Source organism: Astatotilapia calliptera, chromosome 19 (genome assembly GCF_964374335.1).
Source record: "Astatotilapia calliptera chromosome 19, fAstCal68.1, whole genome shotgun sequence".
Taxonomy (NCBI): Eukaryota; Metazoa; Chordata; class Actinopteri; order Cichliformes; family Cichlidae; genus Astatotilapia; species Astatotilapia calliptera.
The window spans coordinates 23,467,182-23,482,324 of NC_137440.1; the positions used below are offsets into that span (position 1 = coordinate 23,467,182).

General features: G+C 39.9%; 3 protein-coding genes across 4 annotated transcripts; 2 read left to right on the forward strand and 1 right to left on the reverse strand.

Annotated features, from left to right (window-relative positions):
* Positions 1–1,414: 1,414 nt before the first annotated feature.
* LOC113012628 (rab GTPase-activating protein 1-like) lies at positions 1,415–6,689 on the forward strand. 2 transcript variants are annotated; one of them, XM_026152924.2, is made up of 8 exons: positions 1,415–2,113; positions 2,959–3,039; positions 3,193–3,303; positions 3,562–3,666; positions 3,765–3,848; positions 3,930–4,001; positions 4,229–4,495; positions 6,097–6,689. In XM_026152924.2, the coding sequence occupies exons 1-8, from the start codon at positions 2,003–2,005 to the stop codon at positions 6,325–6,327; spliced, it is 1,062 nt and encodes a 353-aa protein (XP_026008709.1). In that variant the 5' UTR covers positions 1,415–2,002; the 3' UTR covers positions 6,328–6,689. The 2 variants fall into 2 exon arrangements, with proteins under 2 accessions (XP_026008709.1, XP_080149572.1); XM_080293446.1 differs by lacking the exon at positions 2,959–3,039.
* A 179-nt stretch (positions 6,690–6,868) lies between these two features.
* ebi3 (Epstein-Barr virus induced 3) lies at positions 6,869–9,673 on the forward strand. Its single transcript, XM_026152926.2, has 6 exons — positions 6,869–7,156; positions 7,349–7,463; positions 7,606–7,675; positions 8,235–8,352; positions 8,475–8,638; positions 9,252–9,673. Exons 1-6 carry the CDS (start codon positions 7,051–7,053, stop codon positions 9,405–9,407), a joined length of 729 nt encoding a protein of 242 aa, XP_026008711.1. The 5' UTR covers positions 6,869–7,050; the 3' UTR covers positions 9,408–9,673.
* Positions 9,582–11,768, reverse strand: odf3l2a (outer dense fiber of sperm tails 3-like 2a). Its single transcript, XM_026152925.2, has 5 exons — positions 11,720–11,768; positions 11,236–11,346; positions 10,961–11,083; positions 10,664–10,805; positions 9,582–10,033 (listed from the first exon to the last, which is right to left on the reverse strand). Exons 1-5 carry the CDS (start codon positions 11,766–11,768, stop codon positions 9,688–9,690), a joined length of 771 nt encoding a protein of 256 aa, XP_026008710.1. The 3' UTR covers positions 9,582–9,687.
* Between the last annotated feature and the right edge of the window lie 3,375 nt (positions 11,769–15,143).

Sequence of the window (15,143 nt, forward strand, 5' to 3'; positions counted from 1 at the left end):
GTGTGATGGTGTGGAGGAGCTTTGCTGGTGACACTGTTGGGCATTTATTCAAAACTGATGGCACACTGAACCAGCATGACTACCGCAAAATCCTGCCATCCCATCCGGTTTGTTTAGTTGGACCAGCTTTTATTTTTCAACAGGACAGTGACCCCTACGGGCTGTGTAAGGGCTATTTGACCAAGAAGGAGAGTGATGGAGTGCTGCGCCAGATTGCCTGGCCTCCACAGTCACCTGACCTAAACCCAATCAAGGTGGTTTGAGATGAGACGGCAAAAGGGCCAACAAGTGCTCAGCATCTCTGGGAACTCTTCAACACTGTTGGAAAACCATTTCAGGTGACTACCCGATGAAGCTCATCGAGAGAATGCCAAGAGTGTGCAAAGCAGTAATCAAAGCAAAGGGTGGCTACTTTGAAGAATCTAAAATATACAAAATGTTTTGAGTTATTTCACACTGTTTTGTGTACTGCATAATTCCATATGTGTTCATTCATAGTTTTGATGTCTTCAGTGAGAATCTACAAGGTAAATAGTCATGAAAATGAAGAAAAAACAGAAAGTCCAAGCTTACTGGTAGTGTAGAGCAGGAAATGCTGATTGAAAAAAAGCCACAGAGGGGGAAACAAAAAAACGTAACTAAACATATGCAGTAGATATTGGCGTATATTTACATGGTTTGTTGGTCTGTCTTTTCCACATGGTGACTCAGACAGTAGATACAAGATGTTGAAATCAGTTTCTGGTCACAGAAGAGAAAAAAACAGAAAACCACAGACGTACATTAGAGCGGGAATTGTTTTTGTTTTTTTTCTTTAAAGCCACAAAGGGGAAACAAATAAAAATTACAAAATTCAGATAAAGAAAGGTAGTGAAACACTGAAGTTTAAAGAAAGGGAAGTGAAACTTTAAAAAAGAAACCGGTCTGTCATCAAGAAAGAGAAGATAAAAACTGAGAGGTTTATAATGCAAGTTAGGAATTAAGAGAAACCATGCATCATTACATGAAAGTGACACCGAGACCGTGGGGAAAAAGAGGGCGTCGAACGCAGAATCATCTTTGTTATTCTTTGGTATTTGAGTGCTTTACCTGCTCGACCCGTTTCATACCCTGTCAGGCTGCTTCGCCCATGACAATAATAGAGCGACAGGTCTCTGTCACGCCAACACCTGCGGATGACAGATCGCAAATACGACATCATTTACTCTTTAAATACATAAGCAGGGTCTGGCAGCTTCACACAGCACCTCTACCTGGCAAAGAAAAGTGTAAAGGGGGAGAAAAAAGTAGAAGAAAAGATGACTGGAGTGAATTTTTAAAGAGGTTTGAAAGCCTAAAGTGTGAGAGAGAAAAAATTTATAGCGTGAGCTTATTTTCACCAGATAAATTAGAGTGAACTAGTTTGAAAAGTTCGGCTCCAAAAACACGTTTCTTTTTTTGTTCTTCTGTATATGTATACGTGTGTGTGAGAGAGAGCATGGACACGTGAGTTGCTAAGAAAGCAGAGCTCTGCTGTGGGTGTGTGTAAGATTGTCTTGTTGTCACACTCCCTCTCAGGTTGGTTGTAAACCCTGTTGAACCTGTTACCGCCCGAATACCTGTAACACTGTTTTTCCTGAAACAGTAGGCAGTTCTGACTGACTTCTAACAAGGATTTAAGCAGAGCTACATTTTACCTTTGGCGTATTATTCTGTTGCTCACCTTTGGACTATAAACAGACTTTCCTTATCCTCGAATGACTTGGACTTTAACCTGATATTTCCTGTTTATGCTCAAATACTGGACTTGCAACCATCATCACTGCAAGGAAAAAGAAGGTGACTGCATCGCTATGAACCCGCTTCTTTAATTCACTTAAGAGACAGATTGTCCTTCAGGCCTGACGGGATCCGCATTACTTCTCGTGGGTCTGTTTAAAATTGGAACCTCGACGTGCAAAAGCTCTGACTGTTTACATCTGATTGAGCGGAGGCAGCTCTCGTAGCTGCATATTTGGACAAGATGATGGAAGAGGTGTCCATGGTCAATGCTTACGATGCCCATGCAATCGAGCAGATGAGCGAGGAGGAGATTTTTGCCTGTCTAGAGTCTGAAACGGGACCTAAATTCACAGTAAGTTTCTTTTTCTTTCAGTTTGTACACTTAGTGACAACAGCTGAGCTATTTTTCTTCATAATTCAGCAGTGAAGTAGTAGAACATGAGTCTACATTTACTCAAGTACTGTCCTTAAGCAGATTTGTACTGCCTGTGTGTATTTCAATTTTTAGATGTCTACATTTTAGAAGAAATATTACACATTTGGCTGATCTATCCAACAAGGCACTACTTTTATCCTCTACAGCAACAAAATTCTTCTTACTCGTTAATGCATATTAACAACCTATTAATATAAATGATTATGTTAGTAGATTGTAACACTCACACACTCATTTCAAGTTGCAGATTATCCTTATTCGAATGTTGATTAGGAGCAAAGCATTAAATGGGTGTAGTGCTGCTCTTAGCTTGCCTCTACGGGCCTGTTTGGATTTGATCTTTACAATATTTCTACATCTATTACACGAGCAACTGGCTAAACGGTAGCTGCAAGTACAATCACAACACATAAAACATTCCTTTGGATGTTTTATGGATGGATTTTAATTTCAGAAAAAAAAGGGAATGATTTCTGGTTGTTCATTTTAGATATCTGAGATATGGAAATTGCCATTTCAGACTTCCCTCTACTATTATTCCCTCAGGCATTCTAATTTGATCATTTCCCCATGTGCTTATTTTATCTTATCTTGGTGCTATCTCCTTCTGGATCTCTTTCTTGGGCTCGTTCTTGATTTGTCATGCTCATCCCTCATCCGGCACAATATCTGTGTGGAGGAGATAGCTTTCTTCAGCTCACTCAAATATGACAGTTTTTCTGCGTTGTTATATTTAGTGCATTTTGACTCTCTGCCATTAGGTACCAACAAAGAAAGCTAAACTGAAGGAGTGCCGGCTTCAAATAATGGATGACGAGGAAGACACTTTGGACAAATATGTGGTGGGGGATCTTTGTCTCTAAAGTCAGTCCTAACATTCTTCTTTTGCTGTGATAAGTGCTCGGATCAGGTTCAAGTTATTTTCTTATTCTTTATCTAAAATGTCTTTTTTTTAAAATGCTGAGACTTTGATAGATTGTTTCTGTGGTTTGCAGAAGGAAAACCGTCAGCTTCAGCAGGCCAGCCTTCGTCTGGAGCAGGAAAATGACAATCTGGCCCACAAATTGATCACCAGCAAGGTGGCCCTGAGGAACACTCTAGACAAGGTACAATTAATTACTGCCCTTTTCAAAAGGGTAGCGAAACCCCACAGGAAATGAATAAAGTGTAACCGTAATAGAATAATATATTTGGCGTTCATTTTACATTTCATTAGAATAGCACAGTGATTTTTTCTTATTGTATTATTATTAACTTCTGGTATTGTGCATGGCCCTGCAGTTATATGCTACATCGATATAAAAGTTTCATTCACAATGAAAGCATAATATCCTGAGCTGACTGCTGCGATTGTCTCTTTGCAGGTGGAGGACAGAGTGGACGAACTAACCAAAGACCTTATGGAAACTAGACAGCAACTGCAGATCACAGAAGAGGAGAAAAGAGGGAAAGAGGAGGAAGCTGCCATGGTGAGATTTAAGTTATTCATGCTTCCTCATAATCATTAGAGATTTTGGTATTTAACTGCAGGCATAACTGAGCGAAGGAATGTTATCTTTCATTATAGCTGAAGGAAGTGTTTCGGAGAGAAATAGAAAAGGCCGAGCAGAAACTCAAAAGGTCGTCTGGTATCATTGCAGACTACAAACAGGTACAGAGAGTTTCTAAAATCGCTACATTTCTTCTGCTGATGTTTTGCTTAATTATGTTAAAGTCGTGATCTTTGGCTCAGATCTGTTCTCAGCTGACAAACCGCCTTGAAAGCCAGCAAGCCGCCCACAGAGAGGAGATGGATTCACTTAAGGTGAGGGTAGCACTCTTCCTTTGGAGCTTTGCTGTCATCTCTTCTTCTTTTATCTCACCTCTTGCCTCCGCCATGCTTCATCTCAAATCCTGTTGTTGTATAAAATGCTTTCAACCTTTCTATTAACTCATCAGTTACTCAGATTATCTATTACATATGTCACGTTTGAGAGAAAAAAAAATCTGTATCATTTAATTTTTGCTACACTTTTTTTTTTCACATCACAGAGTGCAATAAAAGCTTGCTCCCACTGTCAACACATCATGAATTCAGATGAAACGTCCGATATAGGTCGGGACTCAGAAACGGCTGCGCAGACGGAAGATCAGAAAGTGACTGAACAGGGCGTGGAGGAGAAGGATGAAGATCCCACGCTGGAGGAGCAGAGGAGGAGGGAGCAGGAAAAGGAGCTCCTCAGGGCTCAGATTGGGGAATTGGAAAAGGAGCTGGTCCAGACCAAACTCCAGATGGTGGAGGCCACGTGCAAAATCCAGGTAAGACCAGTGAATCAGACCGGACTGGACCATTCATAGATACATATCTTGATTAAATCTCTGACCTTCACAAATATCTACAAGCATGTAACCAAAACATGCACAAATTGTCAGTGTTTTGCAGATAAGAGGATATCTGGATATATGTCAGCCAATAAATGGCAACAAAATGCAGCAAAGAAATGTTTTTGTCATAACATGGGTTAGTAGTAGTTTTACACTATAAAATATCTCTCTGTTTGCTTCTTGGTCACAGTTAAGAAAAATCAAGGAAGATCTGGATAAATATTGGTTGCCACCCATCCAGCTGTCCATCCATTTATTTTCTTCCGCTTATCCAGAATTGGGGTGAAGTGCTAGCAGGCTAAATAGGGTTTTTCTTTTTTCCCATTTCCTGCTTGGGGATACTGAGCCAGTTACAAATATGATGAGATTCATAATCCTTCCACCATGTTCTGGGGTGTCTCCCTGGATAGATGGATAGACGTGGCCGGAAAACCTGATGGGAAAGTGCCCAGAAGGCATCCTGATTAGCTGCTCAAACGACCTCAACTGGTTTTTTGAGCATAGGGTGGAGAGAGATCAGTGGCATTCAATAAAAAAAAAAAAAGATTATTTTATTTTAAAGTGGTCATTAGCATGACTGTGAGCTCTGCTACTCTAGTGCTGCATTAAATCTGGCTTTTTATAGGGAATATGTTGACACCTGACCTCTAATAAAGCTGATATGATATTTTTACTAAGCATAAGCCCCTGAAGACAGACAACAGGACCAGGTTCTAAGATATTGTCGCTGTTCCAGTAAAACAGGTTTGACAACACTGGAAACTGAAAGTTACAAAGGAACATTTTCAGGAAGAAGTAACAGAAAACAGAGACTTCAAAAGCTGACGGGAATTACCCCGGATCATTTTTGAAGTCATTTGCTTCATAAATAACACAGAAATAACATAATGGGATAATCCTGACGAATGCTTCAAGATTCATTACTTATTACTTCATTACTTTTAAGTATTAAAGTACTCTAATTACATATCTGGCATGCTTAAAATAGGCATATAAATAAATTGCATTACTTCCACAATACATTATCATAATTCTACCATATTTAATACGTGTGTTTTTGTGAGCTTTTGAGATTTCTAAATCATCTGTGCAACTTTTTTTCCTGAAAAATGTAACTAAATTGTGCAAAAAAAATGCTTAATGTAGCAAATATGATGCAAATTCAAACTCGCATGTACAAACTTTGGTCAGAAGGTTCGGTAAACACTGCAGTTCCAAAAAAATTTAATTTTCTGACAATTGTTTCATGGTTCAGGATTTACAGGGTTGAAGTAATTCATAATGGTGTCCAGTTAGTGAATTATTTAAAACTAATCATTACAGTTAAATTCAGGTATAACTCTGACCCATAATAGATTAAAAACTTGAGTGTTAATTTGCCAATAATCATATGAATTGGCATTGTTATTTAAAACTATTAAAAGTATTTTGATAATGTAAATAAAAAAAACATAAGTGCATATTTAGTAAAAACATAGTAAAATTAATTGCACAATGCAGTATTTGCAGTCATACATCTGTGTATCCTCATGCAGGAGCTGGAGCACCAGAAGGGAATCTTGACCAGTGATCTGCAGGAAGCAAAGAACAGCTGGATCAGCAAGGCCTTCACCTCGCTGCGGACCTCCAGCGAGGGGCTTCACAGTCTTAACATACACAAAGCCGGGACTCACACAATGGGTTGGAACGTCCACAGTGCCTCCCTCTCTGGATGGAGCCCCAAGAAGCTATCGTGGCCTCACAGAGTCAATCGAGAAAATGTCTGAGAGCTTGGACTGTGAATGCGCAGTTGACATAAAACTGGACACTAGAGGGGGGTTATACCTCTGCTGAAGTATGACTTTATTGCCTGAGTGATAACCAAAGACTGTATATACAGAATGATTTAAACCTGTACCTGCTGATTCCTAATTTGTGCACTAGATGGCAGTCAAGACACCATGAGCTGAGGAGAGTACCAGAGAGCACTGACAGTTGATATGAAGTAGGGACTTTCTTGGCTTTGCTGATTTTGTCTTTACTGATAAGTTTCTTTGCATATTTGTAAATCTGTGTGAGTCTCCTGGAGACCAGTATTTTCGTTTGTGCCATAAATGCACCATTAAAGAAGTAACCACTTCAAAAAAAATTCTCTTTCATGACGTAAGGAAACCTTAATCAGCATGCAGTAATTCATAACTGTTCAGTTCTTATAAGGAATTTCCTGTGCTGTGACTTCTCTTCCTCTTTCGCAATGACCTCTTTGGCTTTTATACCGCGATCAGCTGCGAGGCGCTCAAATACACAGGGGAGGCGAGACTGTGAAGCAACTTGTTATTGCTGTACTTTGACACAAAGACAGGTGTAGATCTGCAAGGAAAAGGGCAAAGGACAAGGGAATAACAGAAGAGAGTAGTATTTAACTTGGGCCCGGGGTTGGGAGTTGACTGTAACATTTCTAAAACTACTTTGAAAAACTGCTCTTGGCGAATAATCCCTCCTTTGAAGCAATGAGGGCTGCAGTGTTTGGTGGTGGCTATGTCACTGTGATTCTACTAATTAGCATTGTTGAAAGTCAAGCACTGGACCTGCTGAGAGGAGCTGGAACATCACAGAGTGAGTGCTAGTCTGTGCTTGACTACATGTTTCCCACTTCCACTTATTCTTTCTTTCTTTCATGTTATGTTATAATATTATTCTCAAAGTGATACCGATACAGATATTAAATTTTGTATTTTTCTTTATTCTGTATTTCTGTCAGTGTTTATGTTTTGCACTCAGTGACTAAATCCAGTTTTTCCCTGCCAGATCCCCTCTCCGCTCCCAAGGTGCACTGCTGGTGTTCGAGCTATCCGAATGCGACGCTGTGCACCTGGCCTAAACCACCCCACTTCCCTACCACGCATTACATTGCTACATACAGGTAAGTCTGTGAATAGTTTTAGTGGGTGCTGACCCAAACCACTGACCCCTTTTTAGTAGAAGACACTCTACTTAACAAGTGTCATTAAATAGCCTTTTTTTTTTCTTAAATGTGTTTATGTGTAAATGTTTGTGTTTACCAGTGAGAGACATAATCAGGCAAGCACCAAGGAATGCCATCTCCTTCCACCCGGCTCTTCATCCTCTGAAAAGGTACCAGTTTATAACCTTAAGAGATCATCTGATATTGGCTGTGCATCTAGGAATTTTTGGATATATTCTTGTCTGTTATGAGCAAAAATCCCTGGATCCTGAGACTGAAATCATGCATCATGCATAGTGTGGAGGGAATTTTCAGTCATGGGGTGACGTTAACCCTTAGGTTTGCGAACAGCCAAGAGAAAGGAGAAGAGGTGGTTTCCAGAATTCATGCAACAAAATTTAACTTATTTAGATAAGTTGTACTATATATATATGTGTGTGTGTGTACACATATATATATGTACACACACACATACTGTACTGGAATGATCCACAAACCTGACGGGACAGGCTGAGTTTTGGAAAATCCCATTTCTTTTCTTTTCTTTTCTTTTTTGGAATCATTTCAAGTTTATCTTGTGAGTCTGAGGAAACCAGGGTCTCAGTAATTTGTGATCTGTGGTTGATTACTAATTCTGATCATCTCGAGTGCTCGTCATTTTGTGAATTCCCCAAAGTTTTCTTTCATCGTCTCTCTCTTTTTCTGTTTTTTTTTTTCTTTTTTTTTCAGTTCTGGATCTGCCAGCTGCCCAACCTGAAGCTTCTTACTGACTACATCATCAACATCACAGCAGTTCATTCTGGGAGAAGCAGCTCCCATCTAACAAGCTTCATGCTGGAGGATATAGGTGAGAAATGAAATTACACAGAATGTGGTCAAACTTCACTTAGCTTCATAACCCAATTCCCGTTTTTATCTAAACAAACAAACAAAAAAACAATTAAAAAAAAATCTGTTCTATGTGTTCAGTGAAACCAGATCCTCCCGTTGATGTCCGGGTTTCCCCTACTAACAACAGAAAGTTGTTGGTTGAGTGGTCTCCTCCACCTACTTGGACCAACTTGGCAATATTCCCCCTAAAATACCAGATTATCTACCAGTGGGAAAACAAGGGGATCCGAAGGTCTGTTAATGTAAGTATGATTTTCATCACACCATATTTGCATAAAAGTGTTGCAACCACAAGTTTTGTAAGCAGCACATCACACTTAACGCTTACACGGATATCACATGTGCAAGTTCAAAATTACCCAAGCTTTTTTGAAGCAACCTCGAATTGCTTTTTTTTGTACTTGTTGTTTTCCTAAAAAAAGTTCCCATCGTCTACAGGATCCAGTTTTTCATTTAATCATTTAATCATCAGTAGCTTTTCTGTTTCCTTTTAAATATTACAACACTCATTAACTTGACTTCAAGTGTTCAAAATTGTGTGAAAATATTTTCTCATAAACTGTTTTTAAGATGTTGGTCATGATTTACTGAAATTTAAAAAAAATGTGCATCAGCACATGCTGTAACTGATTTGAAAGTATGACTAATGATGGCAAACACATTTGCATTATTACTAAACTCTTCCATCCACTTTCATGAAACGGTTTATGATTCATCAACTATTTATAAGTCCTTTACTTCTATTTTAATATGTGACTTAAAGTAACCAGTATCTTTTCCCACTGGGCTGACTTGTAGCCTCCTGATGTTAACTATGTGTTTTTTTACACATGTATCCTATATTTTCTCCTCCAGCTGGGTCCTTATGAGAACACCACAGTTGAACTGAAGGCCCTGACCCCAGGGAGGCCATACCTGTTCCAAGTGTGTGCTAGGGAGCTGCTTGGTCTGGGCAAATGCAGTGACTGGAGTATGCCCGTGAAGATCACAATACCAAGAAAAAGACTGTAGGAAGTTCCATTGACTTCCTTTTTTTGTTTACCCATTTCCTGTTAAGCTTGCACTGAAGTAAACAATTTCATTTTCTGGTATTTTAACTGCACGAAAAATGCAAACACAAACTATTTATATTTTGTTTTATTTATTAAAGAGTATTGTAAATGGATATCATGCACACAGTTTACATTTCCAGTTTAAGTCAGTATTTTTTTTATTATTGTTATTTTGTAACAGTGTTGGTTTGTCAAGTCAAAAAGAATAAAAATAAGGTGTCTGAAGCAAATTCTCATTGTCAGTCAGTCACATTTACCACAAGTGGGGTGACAAACTCAGAGTGTCTGATGCCCAGAGTGAAGGATGGTGGTCTTGGAAGGTGCAAATGAAATCTCTCCGGGCTGTAGGCGCCAGGGCCAGGAATAGCAGAGGAATAATTGGGCCTTTTAGTCCTCCCCTGCATGGTGAAGGACGGATGGCGATGACGGTAAATGTCCGGGTTGGTGCTGTTGTATTTTCCTGGTCCGGGAGTTGTGGCGAGATCTTCAGAGGGAGCGCCGACCTTCCTCCGGGCTGAGAAACTGTAGCTGGCACTGGAGGGTTTGTGAGGAATATGATGTCCCAGAAGATTAGGAAGACTGTAACTGGAAGATTGACGAAAACAATATAAAGGTTAACAGGAGCACTGAGTGCGATGTAAGATGGTAAATCTGGTGTTATTCTCTGTTTGATTTCTAAATTCCTCATGCTGTCTTGGGCACCTACTCCCAAGCCCATTCTTCTTTCCTAAAAAACAAAGGAAACCATATTTATCAAAGACTGTGGACTTAGTAGGAAATGGCTGAGGTGGATATAGCAGGCTACCCCCTCTAAATTTAGGAAACAAAGGAGCTCAATCAGACGCTATTAAGCAACAACCTCTGAGGCTGGGAATGATATTCAAAGCAGAAGTGCTTAAAAAGTTGAGGTTCCTCAAATAGCCACTTAACCCTTACTCCGTATTAGAGGCAATCTTCCGTCTTGTACTGTCGAACTTTAGAGCAGAAATAAATATATTTAGAGCCTAGTAACAGTGGCTGCAGGTTTTAATACTCAAGAATGCTCAAGAAATCTGGGCACAATTTTAGATGAATTAAAGCCTAGATTAACACTAAACGCTAACTTGAACAGCGTTTATGGATACTAGAAGGCTTAAGCAAAGGGATCCACAAGCCAAAGGGTGATGTCACAGCACTTTCATTGACCTCTAATCTACCTCTCCTCCTCGCCTTTACCTGTTAGGTGAGGGTACAGCATCCACAGAGCGGTATCTGGTTCGAGCTCCAATGATGTGTGATGGAGGTCTGCGGTGGCCATTGAGGGGCGGAGCCTTCTCTGGACTGTAGGCTCCGGGCCCGGGAGTCTGGAATAGGTCACCTAACATAAAAGGAAACTAGTTTGAAATTATTCCTTTATTTTAGGGGGAAGATGGATGAATGTGTGGATGGACTGATAAATGGATGGATGACTAATGCTTGTCCAAATATCTGACATCAATCACACAGGTTGAATGGTTTTTCCTTCTTTTTTACCTTTACTTCCTGTGCGCCCTCCTCTGCCCAAAATAGAGTAAGATGGCGTTTCCATGCTGCCAAACCGCGTGACCTTTGATCCAACGTGGTACCTCGGTCCTGGGCTGGAATCCACAGAGACCACTGCAAACAAGGCCAAAAACCATCAAAGTGCTATTCCTTTACTTTAACTGCTCCAGCTTAGCATTAAGTACTTCTTTGTAGCACTCCTTAGTCAACGATTGGTCCACTGAGGGCAAGTTTACCAGAACATACATAAATAATTGACAACTTACTGGCACTGCTCATACGACTGTGGAAGGTATATGCTGCACTTCTGGGCTTGGTGAAATCATGGTTGATGTATCCAACTGTAGGGGGCAGGCTGTAGCGTCCAGGGCCTGGGCCTGACAATGAGTAGGTGGAGGAGGAGGAGGATGGTGGTGAAAATGATGCAACAGATTGCACTCCAAGCAGCAGTATAGCACACCCACCGCTCTTTGGCTCCGGCTGCATCGTCTCTGATGATTTCCATATGGAGCTCTTTGACTTATTTTCTATGGTTATGCATTTTAACCTACTTCCTCTGCTTTTTGGGGAATGGATTCTAAACAAAGTAGAAATCTCAAACAAGTGTGGAGCAACGACTGTATAATGCTGTGCAAGATTTCATAGCAAAAACAGTTCAGCTATAATACAGTCCATGTGGATGCAAACACACACACACACACACACACATACATAACCACACATGCAGGCATACACATTTCTCAAACTGACCTCTTTCTCGAGCAGAGATAATCGGCCGTTTCTTCTCCGCCTCCTCCATAGTCTACCGACCACTTTCTTCCCTCTCCTCGGCTTTTCTTTTTTGAGTCCACTGTTACTTCAGACACATCCTTTTCTTACTCCTTTTCTTGTGTGGCTCTGTCCAGGTAAGTCTCGCAGGCTGAATTATTCATTATCATGAGGTAAAGAAATCCTATCTTGACTGAGGCCCTGATCTGCACAAACTTGTTGTCAACCTTTTTTTCTCCAAGGTTCCTCAGGACAAATAGTTTCTACCAAATAGACACTTAAAGAGCTCAAATAATTGTTTAGCATGTAAATCTAAATGTGAAGTGCTCTGCTGAAACACGATCTTGGAGTGATGTATAATGATCATGTTGGTAACGTGTAATGTAGTTAATTTGTAACACTATTCCAAAGTATTTGGTTACTGTACTGCAGTATTTGTCTTCACTCATGTATGTATGCTCAAGTGACAGCGTCTCAGTGGACATGCTATTAAAGCGAAGGACCTTGAACATTCCTCTGCAGCATATTGATATCTGAACATTAAACACTAAGTTCTTTATTGAACTTGTAAGGATATTCATGTGAGTACAAATGCTTGCAAATTTTATGTCTGCACTTTTAAACAGGGGGTTCTTCTTATTGACGGGTGGACACAATTTTATTTGAAAAGCCTTACAGGCCCTCTGCAGTATTTACGTATATATTTAACAGCAAAAAAATGTGGGACTGACCAAAAACATTGTTCAGATTCAGATCATTCAGATTTCTTGATGTAATTTTTATTAGTACAATAAATTTCACAACGAATTAGGAATTTTTATCAGCAAAAGGTTAGAGGACCTTTTCTGATTCCCGTTTTCTGCTGCTGTTTTTGTCCTTAAAGTCCATTTTCCCCGATTATTTATGCACTTTAAACTAAGAGTTTTAGTTTTATTTAAATAAATTACAGTATTTCTTCCAAGACATAAGATTTCTGTCATCGTCCCAGGTTCTAGTGTTGCATTTGTTGAGTTTTCGGTTCCTGTTTTGATTTTGTGATTAATTCGGGTGTTTCTAATATTCTTTTTTTCTGATTTCCCTAAAGTTTCCCTGGCTTGTGTCCATATGTCTTGTACATTAGTGCCATTGTCCTTCTGTGTTTACCTGTCTTTTTGTTATTTCATCTATTCATCCATGAATAATGGAGCCCATCCCAGCTGTTACAGTGCCCTGAACAGGCTGTCAGTCGATCACAGGATTTTTTGCCCAAAAAGCACAAACAAAAACAATGGCATTAAGACTTAAAGTGTCACTGCATGAGTGGCTTCTTGTTTCAGCTTATCTCTTAATCTGGTTCCTGTCTTACTTTGATAAATCACATTCTCATGCGTCCTGATTTTATTTTCTTGCTTTTGTTCCCTTCCTTGGTGTTTGTCAGCCCCTCCATCATGGCAGATTGTGCCTACATGTGTCCTGTCTGTTGTGCTCGCTTGCTCATGCCCTTTGAATTTGCCTGATGATTTGGATCCCAAAAAGTCTTGCCTTGTGTCCAGTATTTGGTCCTCAGTACTGTGCAAGGAGAACCACAGCACATCAGTATGTTAATATTTATATTGAACTTATAAAAGGTTGTGTCAGTGCACATGAGAACAATGGATTTACAGCCACAATTCCCATATCACTGCGGGCCACTGTGGCTACTGAATTAGCACCTAGACACCATCTGAAAAGAGTCAGCTGCGGCAGAAGTTCGGAGTAGGATTTAGCATCTGGCATACACATATAGAGCTCCCCATTGCTGACATTCAGGACCCTGGACACTGGATGCAGAGGTAACTAAAGGCTTGAGAGCAGAGCCATGACCAAGAAGAACTCCATAGTTAAATATTAAGCACTGCTGACTGACTGCTCACAGGCACAGTAACAAGATACTGCTTGTCAGACGAAGATGAATTCACAGCATGACAGAAAACACAACCAGCGTCTCAAGTTTCCCAGATAAACACTGACACCATGTAACAAGCAGGGATCAAAGATGTTACTCGCTGTCGAGCTCTAACATGGATTCATTGATTCGATGGAGACATAAGCTTGTTATTGCTTGCTCTGCACTCTTTCACATGTGCTATTTGTAGATTATACAGCCAAGAATCAAAGGAAAAACAATAAGATGTAGTAAGAGACAGGTCCACTACATGCGTAGCACTTTTTGTTTTTACTCTCAATCATTGACTGCCATGCTCCATGTACGCCACACCTGTTTCTGCTTGTGAACATTTTTATTTTGTACACCTAGTCATTCTGACTCATTTAAGGTGTCTTTCTTTTGTGCTGCTCGACATACTTCATCATCATTCTTGAACACTTGGCGTTTACAGCCCAGCGTGGTTGATGCACATGTTTAATATGTGAAAAACCTTTATTTGTAATCTTTTTATACATGTACAGTGGTCCCTCGCTATAACGCGGTTTACCTTTCGCGGATTTTTTTGGTGCGATTTTGCGTGCTTTTTTTTTTTTTCTTACAGCGCATTGAGTTCTGCGTCCTGATTGGCTGTAGATCATTGTCAGTCAGTCTCGTGCTGTGTCTCCTGTACAGTACAGAATGCGTTCAGCTTGTCAAGTTAACATAAATCTTCTATGCTAGCTGTGTGACTCTGAAGTGCTGTACTGTATGTTTGCAAGTTTTCTCCCCAACAAACACAACAATTTTGACGAAACGTTTTGCACCGTCAAAGGCAACCGCGGGCGCTTTTGGTTTCATTCTATAATACTGGACTTATTTTTCTACGAATGTTTTATCATTGAGAGTTTAAATAAGAGAGAAAAGTGTAAAAATGTTCGTGCCTGTCTGAGAAAAGTGTATAAAGTGTGTAGTGAGGGGTTTTACAGCCTTAAAACATCTATAATAATTGTAAAAAAAAAATAATAATAATAAAGTTGGCTACTTCGCGGATTTCACCTATCGCGGGTTATTTTTGGAACGTATAATTCCCGCGATAAACAAGGGACCAGTATGCCCACTTTTAATTTATTTTTAATTAATTGAACACCTTTAATGGTTTTTTTTCAGTCTGGTTTTGTTCTTACTTGCACCAGATTATATATTTTTTATATATTTTTTTTAATTGTGATTTTCTTTGTATAACTTTCCTAATACAATCCACCCATCCATTTTCTATCTAGGCCTGTGGGGGCTGGAGCCTATACCAGCAGGGCAGGAGGCAGGGTACACTCTGAATAGGTTGCAGGTTTGTAAAAGAGCACATAGAGAAAGTCCCACATTTATGCACTGCAGTGCATAAATTTAGACTCACCACTTCTAAAATGTATGTCTTTTGGACTCTGGGAGAAAGCTGAGACTAAACTGGAGAGCAGCCATACAGGCACTAGGAGAGCATGCAAAAACAGACAAGGGCCCGAGCTA

Bases quoted from the DNA above. Each gene is read 5' to 3' on its own strand.
- LOC113012628 (XM_026152924.2), top strand. From the start codon at position 2,003: ATGATGGAAGAGGTGTCCATGGTCAATGCTTACGATGCCCATGCAATC. The intron at 3,040-3,192 runs GTGGGGGATCTT...TGTGGTTTGCAG, and splicing joins ACACTTTGGACAAATATGTG to AAGGAAAACCGTCAGCTTCA. The intron at 4,002-4,228 runs GTGAGGGTAGCA...TTCACATCACAG, and splicing joins AGGAGATGGATTCACTTAAG to AGTGCAATAAAAGCTTGCTC.
- ebi3 (XM_026152926.2), top strand. From the start codon at position 7,051: ATGAGGGCTGCAGTGTTTGGTGGTGGCTATGTCACTGTGATTCTACTA. The intron at 7,157-7,348 runs GTGAGTGCTAGT...TTTCCCTGCCAG, and splicing joins AGGAGCTGGAACATCACAGA to ATCCCCTCTCCGCTCCCAAG. The intron at 8,353-8,474 runs GTGAGAAATGAA...CTATGTGTTCAG, and splicing joins CTTCATGCTGGAGGATATAG to TGAAACCAGATCCTCCCGTT.
- odf3l2a (XM_026152925.2), bottom strand. From the start codon at position 11,768: ATGGAGGAGGCGGAGAAGAAACGGCCGATTATCTCTGCTCGAGAAAGA. The intron at 11,347-11,719 runs GTCAGTTTGAGA...ACTCATTGTCAG, and splicing joins TATCTCTGCTCGAGAAAGAG to GCCCAGGCCCTGGACGCTAC. The intron at 10,806-10,960 runs GTAAAAAAGAAG...CTTTTATGTTAG, and splicing joins AGGGCGCACAGGAAGTAAAG to GTGACCTATTCCAGACTCCC.